We start from the raw sequence: 21,321 nt of genomic DNA on the forward strand, positions 1-21,321 counted from the left end.
ATGTTAAAAGTATCCTGCATTGTTAATCTTCTCCTACTTGTACGCCTTAGTCCCATTAGTGGGGTCGGCTACATGAGCCAACATGATGGAGGAATTTTTGTGGCTCAATCATTGTGGGTCATGTCAAGCGATGTGACAAAGTTTTACCTGCATCGTTAATTTTGTAACTTAATTAGCTCAAGGATACATGTTACATTGCAATGTTCGTTGCAAGAGTCATTTTAGTGACGAAGTACATGTAAACTAAGAGAAGGAGAAGATTAAAATTGATGATCCATTCTGTGGTGTAAGTGAAAAAAATTCCCTCCAAAAATTTTACGCACGCCATAACAACAATAACCTCTTCAAGTTGATGTGAACTCTGGTAGAGAACATGTTTAATTAACACATTCCACATGAGCTATGCCATAATACGTACTCCAGCTATTAGAAATGGTACACCAAATTTAATGCGGAGTCAAGCTTTGTTCCTGTCTGAAAAGTAGGTAAAACATGTAAGCTAACATGATGTGGACATTTGCGATGACACATACATACAAGAGTTTATCATGAACTCTTCACTGACATATTCACTTAATTGATTAAACAACATTATAATCCTGTTTTAATTCCCTGTAGCTCTTTCTTGTGTGATTATCTGCTTGTATGTAGATGTATTGTGATTGCGGGTTTTTTTTTATGTTCCTCTTAGGGGTGGGGTTGTTTTTCTGGTTTGTGGACAAACCACCTACTTTGATAACTGTGATCTCCGGAAGTAATATATAGTAAGGTAACTACCACGTAGGTTTATAGATAAATCCTACATAATGTTTGTTTGGAAAATACCTTGTACGAAGTTGGACATGTCTAAATTATTTAATGCCCAAATAAAAGAGAAAAAAAAATATCAATTCCTAATGAGAATCGAACTCTGGACCAAATAGGCATGTTAAGAGTAGGACTTCAGTGCCAATGGGACAGTTTTTCGACCGTGTTATATCTTGTTATTTAATTTTTAACATACCCTAAATTGTAGGGTGTTGGTATTGTCCTAGTCCGGAGGTGGAAGTTTTCGTCAACTATATGCCTCGTTCCAACTGAGGAACTGTTACTGTTCATCATCTCTCTCAGGTCATTTGACCACCATTAATGAAATTTCTGAAATCGCAGAAATTTCTAAAATTGCACATAAAACGCCATAATTACTCTAATTCACTTTTCGAAAAAGACTAATTTGATTGAACAACATATCAAATCGTGATGTAAAAGTCTGTTTGTCGAGATTTATCACACACCCAAAACACAAGGAATACGATGAACTCCATCGAAGTCCATACAAGGGCTATCCGTTTCCAGAAATCGATTCACAGTGATTTAAAGCGGTTTCTGGAGAACGAATCCCGGTGGTACAAAGGAAAGAGAAAAAGGGTAAAATTATTAGTAAATCTAGCACAAGACACTCGGAAAAAAGACAGCCTCCACGAATATGAGCTCCATTCCAGATGTTTATAAAGACTATGATAATGTTCGAAGGAGATTAGCTGTCTTCGACCGTCGTCGAATGCCGAAAATGACCGGGAGAAAAGAGAGAGAGAAGGGAATTAAGCAAACCCTAAGAGAGAGTAATTAGCATCAATAATCTTAAAATTTAATTAATTTTTTTGTTAAGTTTCTAATTATTTCATATTCTGATATATGTAAATAACAAAATGTAATTTGAAATTGATTTTCAATATTTTGAAAAACTATATAAATGAATTTTAAAAAATAAAAAAAGGAGGGATTTCTTTTTTGTGGCCATGAAAATAATGACACCTCCTTGGGCCCACTTTTGCCTCATCATAATCAAACTTTCTTTGATCACTATAAATCCATCCTTTTTCATTTTTTTCCAAAAAAAAATCATTTCTATAGAAAAAACCAAAAAAATAAAAATAAATATTGGAGCCTTTCACGCACCCCTCCCTGCCTCTTTCCTCCACTGAAGAAATTACACTGAATTTTCCATTGAAGCGGCATGTGAGATTTCTCTGCTTCACTGAGCCGTTGGTAAGATGTTTTTCCTTATTCATCGAATAACATTTTCACAATCTAGGGTTCTTATAAGGTGAATTATTGAACAATTGGTTATATTTTAATCACTGAAATGCTAGAATTTTGCTAATTGTATATTTGTATTCATAAACAACAAGAATTTAGCTGGATTAATTAGTCAAATTTGTGCTAATTTGTTGCAAAACCCTTGAGTGTTAGAACTGAACTATGATTATGGGCCTGTTTGATGAATTTAGTCTAATGCTCTTTTTTTTTTTTTTAATAATTATTTTTATTGTTGCAGTGTTTGTTACGAAGAAAATTCTTTGAATTTATCATATCCCTGCTGAATTTGGTATTTGGCATCTGGTTAATGGCAGGCAATGGCCTGCCAACATTGGGCCGCGTAAAGCTTTCTGATCTTGTAGCCAAGGAAGGCATCCCTTCTGATTCCTACAAATTATTGGTATCGACTTTATGTCAGTCACTAGCCCAGTATTCTGCTGCCATTGTTCAGCTTCCTGTTGGGGATGGTGCTCTATTACGATCTTGTATGGAATCTGCGCTTCTTTACTTTCACCATAGACCATCATATCCCTCTGAAGATATGGTTCATACCAATGAGTCTAGGGAATGGTGCAAAACATCTGGTTATTATGCAGATCCTCAGCTCTGGCAAGAAAGTTATGACTTTCGACCTGGGTTGACACCGACAGAATTAGGAAACGAAATTGATTTTTCTCCAGCTGGTTTGGTTGATATTTTTGCGCTGTTAGGAAAAGCAGCTAGAGAAATATTAGATGCCATAAGCTTCAATTTGAGCTTGCGCAGCTCACCTTTTACTGAGATTCTTGATAATGTACCTCTGAGAAGCAGAGAAGTATCCTCCTCCGTCCTGTCTGTCTGCTGTCAAGCTAGGCCTACATTCCACGGAGCACAACATCATAATTTGACAAGCCAAGAAGATGGTAGTTTGATCATGTTTTCTGAGCATGAACATCCCGCAGATAAGAGTTTAATATCTATTGTGAAGTCAGATAAGGCAGGTTTGCATATAAGGGATTTCCAGGGTCAATGGGTTCTTGTGGATGGAGATCTTGGTCCACAAGAAGCAGTGATTTATCCTGGACTAGCATTGTATCAGGCAACTGCTGGTTACATCAACCCTGCACTTCATAGGATTGAGATCAATAATCCCCAGAGTAACATTCATGGGCGATGCTCTGTAACATTTAAACTTATGCCAAAATCAATGACCAATCTTAGTTGTTCAGAGATGAGAGCTGCTGGTCATGGAGTTGAAGCACAGTTCCAGCTTCCGATACCAGTAGATGATTTCATGCAAAGACCACATCCTACCGATAATCATGTGAACCGACAAAGTGTGCCAAGTTTTAATTTCCCACATGCCCATGACGGTAATTATTCTGATTTAATATCCAGTATATTGCATTCATGATTTCTAGTATTATCGCTTTCCCGAAAGTTTGACTCAATTACTATATAGCCTTATTTCCAGGAAAGTTTGAAAAAGTGGTTAATTGAATAAAAAACGTAGTAGATAAGTTAAGAGAGATAGAATAAAAAGTAAGTGGATGTAAGAAATAAAGCCAAATTTTTATTTTGGTAATACATGGGAGTATGTGATGTTTAATCCATCAACAATTAAATCAATATATGTTGAAATTGCTCACTTTTAAAGAGTCTATTTTAGGGTTTTTGTGCTATGAGGGGGAAATAAAAAAGTAGAAAATGGGTAAATCTTGCCTCAATTGCCACAAAGTTTGAGAGAACAGGGTTAAAATCTCAATAATCATAAATATCACCCAAAATCTAAATCTGATTATAGATTGATCAATCATATTAGGATATGCTTAGCTCACCTTATTCTTGCTTAATTATTTTTCTATCTGATTTGATTGTTTGACCTTATATATGTTGATTCTTAAGGAAAAAAATATATCAAATGGGGTCTTATTGAATTTTTAATAATGTGTATTATCCAAATATGTTGTTTTTTTAGAAAAAAATTCATTACAAAATTAAAGATACAGTAATAAAATGTCACACATAAAACGATAAAGTATGACTTGAACTTATATCGCTAAGTATCTTTCTTAAATGGAATTGACCTTATTAAGTGACAACAAAACCGTTACACAACATGTCGAATTTGACATAGTTATTGGGAATCATAAAACTTAAATTAACAACTTATATTCATTTAACATATCCACCTACCCGATTAATTGTCCTAACCACAAACTCGATGAGTGTATCAATAGAGACTTCATTGTAGAATCCAAGTAACAAGGACCAATACCATATTGGACAAGATCATAACCAACTTTACATGCATGGGAATGCTTAAACACTACTTGTTTCCATTCTCTCCATAAGAAGTATAAGGACTACTATTGCAACCGAACAAAGAAAGCTACGTAGTATTCAATTTTTTTTTTTTTTTTTTTTTTTTTTTTTTTTTTTGCGTCACTATCATGCTTTGTTTGGAGCCTAAACACGTTCAAGATCATTGATTGAGGCAAGGGAATTAATGATACCTAGTTTGTGGCATACAATCAAAGAAGCTTTGATATTGTCATATGAAACAACAATCAAGTGATTGTTCTTGTGATTGATCAAAACTTCCTTGTTACATTCTTTTCTACCCATTGATGTTGTGTCTACAAACAAGGTTGTCCTACTCTTCTTCGTCGACATACTTATCAAATGAAGAGTAATAGACCCACATTAGCTTAAATGACCGACTCTTCAAAGGGTTCCGGTTTAACCTCTTTCTTAAAATCTTGTTGTTCTTGTTGAACTTTTTAATCAATCAATACTATCTTTTTTGGCATTAGGGATTTTTGTAGCATTGTAATTTCATGGAATCATTTCCTTTGAGACTTAGAGCTATTAAACCCTTTTGTACAACAACTGTGTTAGTCTCATTCTCATATAATGAAGATTCTCCATTCGAAGTGGATTTTTAAGGGGTTTTGGTCTTATCATGCTTCACAAATTTAACACATTTTTGCACAACAAGATAACAAGATTAAAAGTTTCATGAGCATGAATTTCCACCTTTTGGCTAAGTTTCATCTTATTTCGACCAATATATCTAGTAGTGATGTTTTAGGGTCTCATCAATGTCACATTTATAGAAAGCCTTTCAATCTTCCTAGTGTAGTTCACAACCAATTGACCCTTGCAAGGGCATTCAATCTATGCAAATAGTATATAGGCACAATTGCACAATGGCCTTATGCTTATGTTTCTCTAAGTTCTTAATAGTCTTGGTCTTTCTTTCATCCTAGGATTTCCTAGGTTATCATAGCATAGAGAAGCATTTTTTTTTATTTTTTGTTTTTTGTTTTTAGTTTTCCAATGATGGCTATTATCTAGACTCCTAACTCAATGAAGAAATTGATTAAGATCGAGATTACCTTTAAATTTTGGTTGCTTGAACTGATGTTTTATAATAATGATCACTATGAGGAATCCTTGAAGGGCTTATGGATTGAGGAGAGTAATGACCTTCTTTATCATAGTGTTCACCTTTACTTGGGCTTCCACTTCTTCTAGAGCTTTCCCATAAGCTTTTGTCCTCTAATGCTGTAAGAATTTTATCAGCCTTCCTTTCTATGTCTTGCGCCTTAGATGGTTCTTTAAGTCATTTTTATATACATATCTATCACCTATATTACTATGGAATTTAGAAATTACAGCTTGGTAGAAAAAGATGAAAGTTGTAAACTTAATGGAACTAAAGGTAAAAGCTTTAGGTAAATTTAAGAGGAGAGAGAGAAAGAGAAAGAGAACTGAGATAAAGAGAAAACTAAAGAGTGAAATTCAAAGATTTAACAATTAACTAAGGATCTTTTTCTATGTCAATAACCTACTATTTTGATTTGAAATCATCAACAAATTAATTAACATATTATAAAGTGGTTTGGCTTTTGTTTTTAAGGATAAAAGTCATAAAATGATAACATGAACGAGCAAAATTAGGTAAATCTTGTCTCATTAATCACAAAGTTTGAAGAAAACTAGGTTTCTATAGCTAATCTCACACAAAGTTTGGTTATAGATGGTTTAATTATAAGGGTAAAGTTTGGCTAGGAATCACATAGAATTTTAAGCAAAGCAGAAAGAAAATGACACCCCAAATTGATAGATTGTATTGCAGATGAGAGTAATCAACAATACAACTCCTTTCATTCGAGAGGAAAGGATTCCCTCCCAAGGAATGACTCCTCTATATTTTTTAAATGCCTTTCCCTCCCTACAACTTCTCTATTTATTACAAAAAACAAACCAACAAACTTCTTGCTAACAAACTCAGCACATAAAACAAGTAATAACAAACCAAATAACGAACTAGCCCCTGAATACTCATTTTCCCCTCCACAGCTAACTTCCAGCTCATTATCAGTTTCCAGACTTCATTTTGGGCCTTCTTTGAGCATATGTGAAACGCACCGGGCTAATATCTTGCAATACCCCCCACCCAAAGAAGAACCTTGTCCTCAAGGTGGATGAGGGGAAATCTGCCGTCAATCTCATCATATTCCTCCAATGTAGACTCAAAATCTTGCAGTTCTTGATCAGAACTTCTGTGGCTGCTGAGAACTCCTCTCTCCCGGTGTTATCAGAAGTGAGCTAATTAGGCAGATGGGTGGGTTGCAGCCCAGTTTCCACTGCCTTTTTCTGTTGAGAAATGTGAAAAACTGGGTGGATTTTAGCATGTGGGGGTAATTGCTTCTTATATCATATTTTCCCAATGAGTTGTAGCTGTGGGTACGGACCTAGAATTGAGGGGACAGCTTCTCACCTGCTTCCTAGCTAGGGATTGCTGCCTATAAGGCTGGAACTTGAGATGGACCAAGTCACCTACCTCAAGTAGCCCATCTCTTCTTGCCTTATTCTCATATTGTTGCATGTACACCTGAGCTTGCAGATGATACTTTAGGTCATCCAAAATAGCATCCCGTTCCTGTAACTGTTCCTCTAGAGATGAAAGGAAAGTGCTGCCAGCAGTAATCCTGATCAAGTGTGGAGGGACCCTCCCATAGAGAGCCTTGAACGGAGTGCAGTGTGTTGGGTTTCCCATTCACAAAACATCGCAAACATGACTCCACCCCTTTGTTAACAACCTCATTTGCCCTTTTGTCTGCGGATGTTAAGCTGTGCTTCTCATGGGTTCCCTGAAGTCTGAATAACTTTTTCTAGAAAATGCAAGAAAAAATTTATCTGTATCATAGACAATGGAAGAAGGATCCCCATTTTAGAAAACATTGAGTTACGGTCTAAACTTTCATACATATATTATTATTTTTCTCTCCTACTAACCCCATTGATAAAACTAAAAATAAAATTGAATATTTGTGTTAAATAAATCCTCACTAACTATACTTCATATTATCAAATTCACCCGATAATCCCTACCCTTTACATTTCCTAAAGCTTTGTGCAAGGCCTAATATTGCGATTATTACGAAATAGGGAGAGTATAAAACTAAGTTACAAGGAGATAACCTCTTTGATTTCTAGAATACTATACGTAGTATATACAATTCCTTTATAGGTAATTAGATAAAAAAAAAGTCAAAGTACTTCCCCTATTGAGAAAATTGTTGCACCATATTCCTTGCTGGGAATATCATAGTAGTTACACCATTTCTTATTTTGGGAAGTTTTTCTTGACAAAAGACCATAATGCCCATAAGCGAACTTCACTAAACTATCACAACCATGGAAAAAAATCGCGGTCGCGTTCGCGGTAACGGACGCGTTGTCGCGGAAGCGGCTTGTAACGGTCAAATAGAACGGATCGCGGATTTCGCGGCGTGATTTTTTTAAAAAACTTCACATAAGTCATTTTTTGAGCTTTTAAATTCATTTTTATTTATTTATAAAACATTATTGCCAAAACTACCTTAAATAAAGACCCCAATATATGAGATATGGCATTTATAAATTATTTTAACATTATTTGAGCTTTATTTTTTGTTACACTCAAATAAAATAAGAACTACAGGCACCATAGTAAAGTGTATAGTACTCCAAAGTCCAAACAGAAAGAAAAAGCTAACTTTCAAACCACAAATAAAACTTAAAAATAAAAGAAAAGGAAAGAAAGAATTGAGATAAGGCCACATGATAAGAAAGAAAAAGGTAGAAAAGAGAAAACAAGCAAGGAAGCCAGCCGCATCAGTGAGGAGAGAAAATAGGACTTGCGACTGCAAATTGTCTTCGTTGGGAAATAAATTTGGCCGAAGTGCAAACTGCTTTCACCTCGCCTCATTCCCACAACTTAAAGCCCCAATATCTTTCTTCCTTTTATGGCTAGTCTAGTTGTCAATCAATAGATCTAGGGTTTTATTTCAAACCTTAGATCTGGAAATTAGGCTGAATATGGATCGATTTTCTACATTTAACGGCCGCTACAATTATAGAACGGTTATATAACGCCGTTCTACCGTTACGTAACGGCCGTCGCGGCGAGTTTGGTGTGATTTTCAACGCGCCGTTATATAACGGCTTTTTGCGGAACGGTATGTCCCTAACCCGTTACAAAGCGGCTGTTATAGAACGGAACGACCGCTTTTTAATTCCATGATCACAACGTTCAAAGAGAATGAGGTTACAATCACTAATCTCACACAAAGCTTGATTACAAGTTGATTAATCACAAATATTTAGTTATTTCATAAAGAAATGCTCAAAAAGACAGTTGTAAAAGAGAGAAAATCTCATCAATTCATAATATATCAAAAAATCTACTTCTACAACCTTAAGAGAATCTTATATGAAGAGGTACAAGTGAATAAAGTAAAACCCTAGATAAATTAATAAACCCTTGGATTACAAATTAGTGGTCAAGATCAAGTAATTAAATACTAGGAAAATCCGAGAATTCGTAGCTGAGCTATCTCCGAGCAAAATTGCTTTATTTAGGGGAACAGGTCCAAAATCTTTGCAAGTAAATATCCCTTGAGCCTTCCCAATATTTCATCACATACTTCCTCTTATGCCTCAATCATACTACTCGTTAGGCTTCATCCATTATCCTTGATTTTCTAAAGACCCCTTTTTCACCAACTTCCTCCCCACATCCCTTATTACCACAAGTTACTAGCGCCAACCTTGTTGCAGCGGTAATGGGGTTGCCAGCCTGGAATCTGCAGTGTTGCTCTATTAGTCTACAATGAATATTAATTTGTCTGATCTGCTTAAAAATATTAGACATCTCCATATCATGATTGTTTCAGCTGGTATACGATTTTAACAAAAGAAACAGAAGGTATCATGTTAAACTTGAGATGTTTGTCGGAAAATAGCATTCCTCTATATATTCTTTAATGTTCTTGCTTTGGCTTCATGAGAACTTAAAACCTATCCACCCCCCCCCCCCCCCCCCCCCCCCAAACACTCCAGATTACCTTTCAGTGAGCAGTTTATAACAGCAGGTTCTTGGATGGATGACATGCTGGTGCAGGATCAATGAAGCCTTTAATTAAGAGAAGGAAGAATGACACAAAGTGCAAACCATTGCCACCTTCTAAGAGGTTAAGGCTTGAGGCACAAAGAGTTCTTAAAGAGAGAGTTCAAGACATTGCAGATAAGAAGGGCATCAAGCTGAGATTCTGCAGCCTGAAAGAGTGTGAAAGTCATATTCATTCACTCGACAGTCCTTGTGCTAATATAAGAATGGAGATTGGGTGGCCTCCAGGGGTTCCATTTGTTCATCCTCATGATCTTCCTAACAAAGCAAAGATAGGTTTTCTTGAAGCTTATGAACCTGGTTGGACAATAACGCATGACATGGAGCTGAGTCTCATAGATCCTGGGCAGTCAACTCAACATTCTGGTCACTGTAAGTGTAGCAATTATCTCACTTTGACGAGTTCACTGCTTTTGAACAATTTGAATTTTGTTTATATTAAATGCATACGAGTAAAAATAAAATTAGCATATTTAACTTAAGTTATTTTCTTCATACAACAGTCATGTCTACAGTAAGATTTAATTAGGAAGGCAATCAAGTTATATGTTGTTGGTAATTTGCAGCCTTTCACAACAGATAATTAAAACTGAACGCCTTCGATTGCCATTGTTGATTCATAGGAGATTGTTATTGTATGCTGTCTGTAACAGACGTATATCCTGGAGTTTTGTGTCCTAGCATATGGAGTGTGATTAGCTTGTGAATATAGGCACTACTTATATAAAAGTTGCACTTTAAATATCCTATAGAGATAGACTGGTATAGCACCCGTTCAATGGATGATTTGATATTTATTTGGAACAAAGCTTTAAAAAAAATTAATTTAATGAGTTATAATTAATATTTGCTCATTATTCTATTAATCCGAAATCTGTTACAATATCACGTAGCGAAATACGAACCGCTCTGTAGTTTTTACTTATAGTTATATAGATACTTAGAGTTATACTTCCTCCGTTCCCTAATTTTTCAACAATTACCATTTTACAAAGTTTCACAAATATTGCAACATTACCATATAAGGAAAATGCTTTCTCTCTATTTCCCTCCTCATCACATGGGTTCCTATCTTTATTTCTCTCTCTCTTTCTCTCATCATCTAATATTTCTTGTGTTTCCCCCTTGTTGCAATATTTGGGGAATGGAGGAAGTATATGTTAAAGAGATACAATTTGAACATGTGAGTTTCCGATTTGGTATAGCGGAACTACTCAGGAATAGAGTACTAAGAAAATTAGAAATTCTTCTTTATTTCTCTCTTTAACTATTATTTTTTAATTTTTTACTGCAATGTGCGGGTATAGAAAAGTGGTTTAAATAAATGACTACGCTTTTTATTAATTTTTTTTAGTAAGTTATTTAGAGTAAGCAAATAATACCACCAAACTTAGTTGTAAAGGGCGCGAGGTGCACTAAGGCACAAGAGTCCTTGGAGCCTAGGCGCAAGGCAAAGGCGAGCGCCATTTTTAGGTGAGGGGTACTTTACTATATACTCCCTCCGTTTCTTATTAATCGCAACACTTTCCTTTTTACATCAGTTTCATATTAATTGCAACACTTCTATATTTGGAAAGGACCCACCATGATTTTATAATTTCACTATCCCACTAACCCCACTTTTACAAATATTCTATTGTTTCACTTTCCTACCAACCCCACTTATACTACTTTTTTATTATTTCTCTCCCACCAACAATACTTTATATTATAAAAAATTTTCTTTCAGGCCCTACCCTAAAAATTTTCTTAAACTTTGTGAACATCCTAGTGTTACGATTAATACGAAACGGAGGGAGTAAAAAAGATTGGAATAATTAACAAAAATAATCCAAACTATTTATGGTTTTCCCATTTTAATCCCAACTAAACTTTAATCTAGAATAATCCTAACTAATGAGGTGTTCTTCTCAAAATAATCTCACTTGTTTTTTTAACTTGTTTAACCTGTCACATTGGTGATGTGTCAACTTCTTATAGGCTAAAATTTCTTTTTTTTTTTTTTTTTTTTTTAATGGAGCATCCATTCCTTCCACTGTCGTTGTCTGCTCTACACCATCACCACACCTGACCATTCCCACCACTGCTGTTGTCTGCTCATCACCATCGAAACTCCTTGCCAAGCCAAGTCTGCGATGCCACCTCCTAACCCAGCCACCTCACTGCACTACCACTGTGTCCTTGTCCATAATTCCACATCATCTCCTCTCATTTTTCCTTGTTATAGATTTCCTGCCTTCATCACCTGGCTTTTCCTCCACCATGAACGACCCAATCTTTTTTTAAAAAATAAATAATAATAATAATAATGTTGTGGTTAGTGCTCTGCCCTTTACTCCGCCATGGACGCCCCTTCTTTTTTTTTTTATTAAGAGAGAGAGAGAGAGAGAGAGGGAGGGAGAGGGGTTAGGTTGGGTGGCTGGTGGTGGTGATCAGGAGGTGTAGTTGGGTTAGGCTGGATGAGTTAGTGGTACGGTGGTCAACTGTGGAGAGAGTATATAATGGCCTGGTGGTGGTCAAGTGATGTGGAAGGGAGAAAGAGAGTAAAATGACCCCAAAAAGAAAAAAAAAAATTTGCCGGTTAGAAAGGTTAGAGGTAAATGAGATTGTTTTGAGAAGATATCTCAAGAGTTCGGATTATTCTAGGTTAAATGTTAGTTGGGACTAAAATGAGAAGACCACCTATAGTTGATATTATTCTTGTTAATTATTCTAAAAAGATTTAATTTCTACTTCCATTGCTCTTTTTTAGTTTGACACATTTTAATTTTTGACACTATTTACAAATTGTAGTTTACTTATCTTTTGAGATTTATAACTATGATAAAATATAGTAATCTGTGGGGTTTTGTTAGATTTGTCTCAATGTTTATTTTCAAATTTATCAACCTTTCATAATTTTTACATTATTGATGTATAGAGATATTAATTGTTGAATTGCTTTGGCAACCCAGCTTAAAAAGAAGGAAATTTTGTCAACAACTACCAATTAAAGCACGTGTTTTGAAAACAACTACCTATTAATTTTTTTTTTTTAAAAAACTACCACAAAGTTTTAAAAAGTTTAAGTAGCACTACCACTCTAACAATTTTGGCTAGAACTTTCGGCATTTGGGTCTCACTTTTTATCACTTTTTACCTTTATGAAGGGTAATTTAGTCAATTTAGATGGTGATTTTATGAGGTAAAGGTAAAAAGTGCAACCTACATGCTGAATATTGTATATGGAATTATTAGACTGGTAGTGCTACTCAAACTTTTTACAATTTTGTGGTATTTCTTTTAAAAGAAATTTTTAATAGGTAGTTGTTTTCAAAACACGTGCTTTAATTGAAAGTTCTTGACAAAATTTCTAAAAAGAAACATGTAATTATCAAGTAAGTCTTAAAAAAAGAATTTACAAAACAGGGGAAAGATCCATGTGATCGGTTACTAGGTTTCTTCAAATGGAATTGGGGGATATGGGGTTTCTCTCTCCTCTAGTTTTTAAGTAAATTTAAGCGTTGTAAAGTCACTTGGCATCTAAAAAATCATCTTACTCTTAAGCTTTTAACGCCTCACAACAAAAGGCACAATATAAGGCGCAAAAAGAAGTGTAGGAAAAAACGCATAGGTGCACTTCTTTTGTAGGTCTTTGTGCATGGCAGGCCTAAGGTACCAACTCTAGTGCCTTGGTAGAGCCACCAGTGCCATATTTGATATAAATGGCATTAACGCACTTCACCGTGTGCCATCTTTGATATAAATGGCATTAACACACTTCACTCACATAAAGTGTGTTTTATTGGGAACATCTCAAACTTAGCCAAATGTCTTACACATTCCTCGCTCCCAAGCCTTCCTCCCTCGTAATACACACCTTTCCTTATGCTATATACTCTAGTTTGGAGCTAAAATCAACACCCATTATTAGTGGGGTAGCTAAGCAGAAGATGCCATGAAGAATTTTGCATAGGTCAACTCACCTGAGTTACTTGCCTTATGTAAGTGGGGGGGAAGGGTAAGAGAATCCCCTTCCCCAAAGTGCTAGTTAGGTTTTACCACTAGACTCAGTTGTTTTAAGAACCTTTTTTGGAAATACAAATACCTAAGCCCAGTTTGCATGGATCTTGTTATTAAGTTGCAACCATTATGGAAAGGAAAAATCGTCTAGGACTCCATCTTGGATTCTTCCCAGCATCTTATCAACTAATCACAATCAGAGTTTTAAAAAAGATAGGCAGGGTGAAGTTTCCTTCAACTAAATCTGAAAAATCTATAATCTTCTTTACCTGATCATCCTAGCACAATACATAACAAAATTTTAATATTTGCTCTTAGCACAGATTTGGGAGAAAAGCTCGAACCCTTAAAGCAACATATGGATTTTGTAAAAAAATCTCCCTTATTAAATTTGATCATAGCATCAGCAAAATGTAAAGTTGTAAACGAATAAGCTTAGTTGAACCACATCTTGGATGACACGTAAATCCATGCATACCTCCACCTTCCTTAGAATCTTAAGTTACTCTGTACTTGTAGGTTCCCTGTTAAAATTCCCATAATCGGAACCAATTGCAATAGGTTTCTTCATATTTGAACCAGAATGGCGCTGATTCAAAGCATTTCATATAATTCCTCCATTGTTTTTTATAAGTGCAACATGTAGGGGAAGTACAATCTTTTGTAAAGAATAGAAAGATAAAAAAGTGGTCCCATGTGATGATGAGAGAGATAGAGAGAAACCATTTCCATAAGTAGTGATCGTGCACTTATTATGCGACTTCCAAAAAAGGGGAAACACTACATTTATCTTAAAACTAAGTACTTAAACTGCCATCAAATTTCCTTTTTTTTTTAATAAAAAATGTATTATATGCTTTGACCTTGGATGGTTTATGATTTTGGCTTTAATTGTTATTCTTCCTTTTTTTTTCTCCAAAGGGGGATTGGATTGATTTATGATTAGAGCTCAAATAACATTTTTGCATGGCTAGGTACCTAGTATTGGAACTTGTGTTAACGAAGTACCTTATAGGTTTGAATCGCTTGATTTCGAAATTTTGAGAACCGGAACTAAAAGTTTTGCAACATTTTCCCAATTGTATTACCCGTTATTAGTAGGCTCGTAGCTACAGTTTCTAAGCACTTTAATTTTTTTCTCACCTCTAATACATACTACAAAGAGGAGCGAGAGATGATCACCTTGTTTAAAACCTCTCTTAAATTCTAAGAATTCGTGGTAGACCCATATATCTTTAGATATAAACTAGTAGTAGTCACATAGCCCATAGTAACCTATACATCTTCTCCAATGAAAGAATTGAATTCAAAGATAATTTTAAAATGGGAGTTCTAGATTTTTTTGCTAAAGGGATGTATATGTGGTTTTCTAACCTATTTTATGTCTTTGTTTACAACAATTTGATATTTTATCATACAAGCTCCCAAAAACTTATATATTTCCATCCATCAACTATAATAGGTACTATATTCGAAACCTTACTCCCTTCGTCCCACACTAGCACGTTGGAATTTTTTTTATTGTTCATGTATTACCTTTGACTATAGTTTTTTATAAACCTAATAAATACATATTTTATCCTGAAATAGGTTATCAGGTTTAATACAAGGTTTTATATATAACTTTTTTTTTTTTAAATATAATTTTTATTGATAGTTAATTATATGAAAATTAGGTCAAACTATTATATCGGCATGTGTACAAAGTTTGATTGTGTTAATTATTCTAAAACAGATGGAATATTACTCAATTGACTATCCATTCCTTTCTTGTTCACCCCACCTCACAAAAATGTTTTTTTATTAACAAAATCTATTAATTAATTAAAAGCCATATGAAATCTACAAATGAAATCTAAATTAACAAATACATAAAAAAAAATGAAACAAATGTTTTCTTCATCAAAGCTATAATCTTTGTATAGATCTTGTAATGTGGTACATCCCTCGCAGATATCGCTGGAATATCTTGTAATGTGGAATATACAACCTTTTTGAAGAGACAGTCTAACGATTTGGTTTAGGCGTATGCTGTGTAAGGATGATTTTTATCTGATTCAGTTGAATGTATTTGAAAATTTGACAACCATAATGATTCTGAACAAATCATTACCAAAGAACTAAAAAAAGGGCAAAAGATGGCTACCTCTTTTTAATAAGCCTAAACACAAACAAACACACATGCACACACACACATAAAAACCAACAAAGATTAACAACTCCACCATAGGGAAACGAGCGAACATCTATACTACGTGTGTAGATTTATTGAAACCTAATTGCAATGATATGCAAGAACAAGATTAAGAGTTTGAAAAAGTTTAATCTCCTTAGGACAAAAAATTAATAAAAACCCTAGAAAGAAGGGAGGAGAGGATAGGGGAGGGGACACTTAAAACGTTGAGATATTTGCGATTTGTTGCTTTATTATAAACTAGCCTTTTGGCCCGTGCATGTGCACGCGATATATAGGAAATTTGAAAAAGAAAAAAGTTAACAATTATTTGTCTTGTGGAATAATCTCAATGAATATTTTTGGAAAAATGTTGTAACTATTGTGTGATTGAAAATCTATCAATTAACTTAATGAAAGTTAAGGAGTGGAGGAAAAAAAAGAGTTACTTGTATGTGAATTGAATACGGAAATGAATACAATTGATGAAGAATGTTGAAGGGATTTAAAATTTGAAGAATAGCGAAGATGGAGTGTTAAGGCAAGAGGAAATGTAAAAGTTTTTTCCTTAAATTCTAAATTTTTTTTTAAAACAAGATAAATTTCAAAGGGTAAAAAAAAGGACATGTGGACATGTGGTGTATATATATGGTGTGTGTTTTCATATAATAGTTATAGATGATATGATATACGAAGTAATTATTATAATGTGATATTAGTAAATGGTTTTATAGTGGCCTTTTTTTGGTAGGTAATCGAATTTCATTAATTTTATCTTCGATTTTATATTTTGCAATAATGCCAACGAACACATTTTCGTAATCTTTTATTTGGATAAATGGTTTATCAATTTAAAATTATCTACAAAAACATTTATAGAAGGATATTTATTCCCTCGGTTTCTAGTAGATAGACTTGTTTTATATTTTGCAAAATAAATACAACATTTAAGCATAAATAAATACAAATACTAGCTATAAAAAAAAATTTGAATGTTGATATGGTGAAATTACAAATTAGGACAAATAAAAAAAAAGTCCCACATTAGGAAATTCATTCTAGTTGATTTATTGACAAAGTCTTGGATTTATTTTTCATTGGTAATTTTGAAGATCCCACCTAAGACTAACAAGACGAAATAGAGGGAGGATTAAGGTGAAATATAAATAAACTGTTAAAAAAATATTTCCTTAGAAAACAAGGATAGGGTGGAAATTTTGTATTACTAATTGCCCCTTGTCATTGCAACAAGGTGCTTGTATAATATTTTCTTCGTTTTTTTTTTTTACTTGATTCATTTATCACGATTGTCAATGCATAAATCTAAGGTTCAATATATTTAATGCCTAATAATTAAAAATTATAACAAATAGGTATTACACCAAGGTTTATTAAGAGGATTTAAATAAGATTCCACATGATAATGATTGTCAATGCAAAATCTAAGGTTCAATATATTTAATGCCTAATAATTAAAAATTATAACAAATAGGTATTACACCAAGATTTATTAAGAGGATTTAAATAAGATTCCACATGATAATGTTTTCCTTGCATATAAATCACAAAAAAGGTCAAAGATGAGTGTATGAATGGTGTAGGTCAAGCAAAAAAGAATGGAGGAAGAATATAAAAAGTCAAGATGCTTTATTAATTTTCTAAGTGAGTACTTCCTTTGTTTACAAATAAATTCTCATTTGACTTTTGCACAAGTTTTTAGGAAGTTAAATGAAATAAGAAAATAGTGGGGTTTGGTTGACTAAAGGTGAATATAAAAAACAAGAAACTGGAGTTTGGTTGATTAAAAGTGCATGCACTTACCATTTTAATAACTGCATATGCACAAAGTTTTTGGAAAGTGAATTAAACCACCTCTCCCTTCCTTTCCCAGCTCCCCACCAGCCAACTCACCACCTCCTCCCCTTCCCCTACCAGCAGTCAACCGCCGCTTTTTCTTTCTCCCTATCTCTCTCTCCTCTTTATCATTTCATTCCACCATTAAATCACCGTCTTCATTGCTGTCCAAACCTACCACCACGACGGCACCACATCCTCGAGCTTCGGTTTTCGATAAGTTAGGTTTTCTAATTAGGGATTATTGTTGTTAATTGAGTCGGAACCGATTTGGACTGTTGTTATTAATGGATTTTAATGATTGATTTTTTTGAGATTAGCTGCTTAGGGACTATATTATTTGTGTTGCACACCAACTGTTCAGCGAAATGCATGAATGAAATTGTTACCATATTTTGGGTTGTAGTTTACTTCTGTTGCTTAGGGAACTATATTCTTGAATGAACATGTTATTTCATCTCTAGGTTTGGGTTTCTTTTTGGGGTTTAATTTTCCGGGTTTGGGGTTTCATTTTTTGGGTTGGTGACGCTCGATGGGGTGGGGGTATTCATGGCTGGTGGGTTGGTTTTCAGGTGGATGGGGCAACATATGAAGAGGGGATGCGGTGGGTGGGTGGTTTTTTGGGTGAATTCTGTAGGTATGGCGGCAAGGCGGTGGTGGTAGGGGTGGGTATTTGCAGTTTCGGGTGAATGAGAGGTGGTTGATAGGTGGGGGTCGGGGCCTGGGGGTGGCTGGGGTCAGGAGTTTTTTATTTTTTTCGTTATTAAAAAAATTAAAAATGTAAAGGACCAATGAGAAGGTGACACGTGGTATGTCACCTTCTAAAATCAGTCACGAACTTTAAAAACCGGTCAAGGGCTTGTTTTGAGAAAATAAGGGTGAAAGGTGGGCTTGTTCCTAGAATATGCAAAGGTTAGCTTGTTTTGAGCAGGTTGGGCAAAGGTGGGATTATTCTTTTCAATTTTTCCTAAAATATAAGCAAAAGAATAGAGAAACATGTTCAATGTTGTTTTTAATATATTCCATTGTATATTGCAGGAGATTAGTTGTGTTCAGACCCTATCAATTGTTTCAATGTTCACATATCTGACTCGAATGTAATATTTATCATGTACTTGTATCACATTCTTTTTAGGAGTAACAAGTATTTGCAATTATTCTATGTTAAAGCTATTCTGAAAAGTTTTGCTACCTTATGACTTCAACTGCTTTCCATATCCTATAAAATGTTGGCTTTCCTACCTTCGGTAGTATATTCCAGTCATTAGATGCATGTTGTGCATGCCTATCATTTGTCTAAAATACCTATTCTCTAGTACTAAACCTGATAATTACGTAGTAATTAAAATTCGTCCATAGGCTTAGACACTTTAAATAACTTGAAGAAATTAGCTTGCTAGCTCAGTTTGAGTTCTGCCTAACACTAGATGCTTCAGGGTATAGATCGCAGACACCAATACTTGGTGTGGCCTGGCTTGGTTTTTTTACTTTAAATTTTTTTGTAATCCTTCTTATTATTTAGAGGTGGCTACTAGATTGGTTCAGCTTGAGTTCAGGCCAGTCCTGTCCACCCCAGAACAGCCTAGCTGTGTTCCAAAGGTGGAATCAGTACAGAAAATGGCATGGGCCTGACACAGATCCTACAAGTGTTTTTTCTTCCTTTTCCTTTTCTTTGTTCTCTTTTTTGTTTTTAAAATTTTTTAAAATAGGCTTGGTTTTAGTCCATGAGTAAGGACTGGGCCATGATCAAGTCCTAAATGGTCTACAGGTGATTAGTACCAGCTTGACTTTAAGCCTGTCTCAGACTTAACCATGTTTTCAGTGTAATTTTTGGGCACCAATAAGTGTCTTTATGATTTGCAGGATACTCAAAAGGTAGCCTGGTGGTCATTAGATCATCTCTTTGCATGGAAAAACATCTTCATGTTGTCTACCATGATGTGGCAGCTTATCTTCTTGGCCACTGGTAACTGGTAAGTGCCTGCTCTGCATCCTCATTCGAATATTTCGTTTTTACTTTTTTGTGGTAAGTTGTCTGTTGTATTAAGTCTTGGTGACTGAATGGAGTATTCTTCACGTGTTTTTTGTAGCAAATCTTGGTGGCACTGAATTTGATGAAATCTTCTGATATCTGGCGAATAGCAGCCAACTTCAGATCCCAGCAGATCTCGTGCCAGTTTTAGTAGTATCATATGTATCATGCTCCTACTTGCCCTACTCTTGCCTGCTTCAGCGGGATGTAAATGTACAATTATCTGTAAAAGTTGGTAATTGATTTAAGTTAGCTATTGCTCTCTCACTTGTTCATGATACAGTGTGTGTGATGGGGATTGTATTTCTATTTCGTTGCATTAGGTATTGAAATGCCTGGTTGTGATAGTTGAATGTAAAGTGTATATACAATGTTTTCATTTTACAACTCCGTATTAAAATGTTATTTCTAGTAAAAAGAAGCTAAACTAAGGAACTCTTTTGATGAGGAAGAATATAGCAATTGCCATAATTGAATCCTATCCTATCTATATATAAGAGGAAGTTTAAATGTTTGATGTTTGTGAGTGTGACTTAGAAAAAGGTGAAAATTCCATGTATTTCTGAATCATAAGTGAGGGTATTTTACTTTCCAAAAAAAAAAGCAAAAGTGAGCGTGTTCTACTTCCCCGCAAACGAAAAAAAAAATGCGTTTGGATTTCAATAAATTTGGCTAAAAGAAGTTAAGAAATAAAAACCTAAAATTGATTCCCCCCCTCCCCCAAGAAAAAGGAAATAAGAACGGGATCCCCCCCTCCCCTTCCTCCTCCCCATCGGGAACTTTTTTTTTTTTATTTATTTTTTATTTATTTTTATTTTTTTTAAGTAAAAAATAGATAAAGAAAGGATCATCCTACGTATATCTACCAAAAGTGAAAAAAAAAGTAAAAAAAAACTATACCATATAACCTTGTGTTTCATATGATTTTTCTATGTAATTTTACCCTACTTTCTTAGCTAAACCTAAATTTAGGGGTGAAAGTTCAGATTTCGATTTGGATTATTGGTGAACTTTCCGATTTTCGGAATCGAATCCCAACCGAATTTGGTTTGGATCCAATCCTTACCGAAATAATTCGGTTTCTGAAACAAATCCAATCCAACCTGAAATTTTGTTGGGCTAATATTTTGGGCCTAAAAAATTGGGCCTATTATTGGACCTATTGTTTTGGCCCTTAAAATAGCCTAATATTTGCCAAATTTAGGAGATAGCATAATAAATTAAAAAATAGTCCGGCCATTAGAATAAAATTTCACATTACAAAAGCCTTAAAAATGCAATAAAAGTCCTCATTCAAGATTCAACTAATAAATTCAACATGGCTGCTTCAACATAGCAACAAATTCAACATGATGGCAACAACTTTGGCATCTTCAACTCTTCAAACCTTTAGAGTTCATACTGCATAGTACATACCCTAATCCATTAATAATTGAAAGATTTACCATGCATAACCATATATAGAGAAGTAAAAGAGCTTAAATACATACTACCTCCTATTTTGGGGTTTTTTTGTGTCCTGCGGGAGAGCTACAACACCAAGACTGGTCCGGGGCTGCCTGTACCTGCAAAACCACGGAAGTTCCGGTTGGTTGGAGTTCCGCCTCCGACCGTCAAGTTAGTATACGTTCAGAGTAAAAAGGTGCGGAAAGTAAATATCTTCTCGGATCGGATCCCGAGATTAGGTGTTTTCTCTGTTTTCGAAAGTAATAAATGATATAATCATTGTAAGGTCCCCCA

At 34.7% G+C, this 21,321-nt stretch overlaps 1 protein-coding gene across 1 annotated transcript; it reads left to right on the plus strand.

Moving 5' to 3' along the window:
• Nucleotides 1–1,893: 1,893 nt before the first annotated feature.
• On the plus strand, nucleotides 1,894–19,845 carry LOC145576558 (uncharacterized). The gene is made up of 5 exons (XM_081634294.1): nucleotides 1,894–2,028; nucleotides 2,318–3,431; nucleotides 9,515–9,892; nucleotides 19,413–19,522; nucleotides 19,640–19,845. Coding segments are annotated over exons 2-4 (1,425 nt in total). The 5' UTR covers nucleotides 1,894–2,028; nucleotides 2,318–2,386; the 3' UTR covers nucleotides 19,415–19,522; nucleotides 19,640–19,845.
• The last annotated feature ends 1,476 nt before the right edge of the window (nucleotides 19,846–21,321 follow it).

The sequence above is a fragment of the Chenopodium album genome, chromosome 13 (genome assembly GCF_948465745.1).
Source record: "Chenopodium album chromosome 13, dcCheAlbu1.1, whole genome shotgun sequence".
Classification (NCBI taxonomy): Eukaryota; Viridiplantae; Streptophyta; class Magnoliopsida; order Caryophyllales; family Amaranthaceae; genus Chenopodium; species Chenopodium album.

Bases quoted from the DNA above. Each gene is read 5' to 3' on its own strand.
- LOC145576558 (XM_081634294.1), top strand. From the start codon at position 2,387: ATGGCAGGCAATGGCCTGCCAACATTGGGCCGCGTAAAGCTTTCTGAT. The intron at 3,432-9,514 runs GTAATTATTCTG...ATGCTGGTGCAG, and splicing joins TTTCCCACATGCCCATGACG to GATCAATGAAGCCTTTAATT.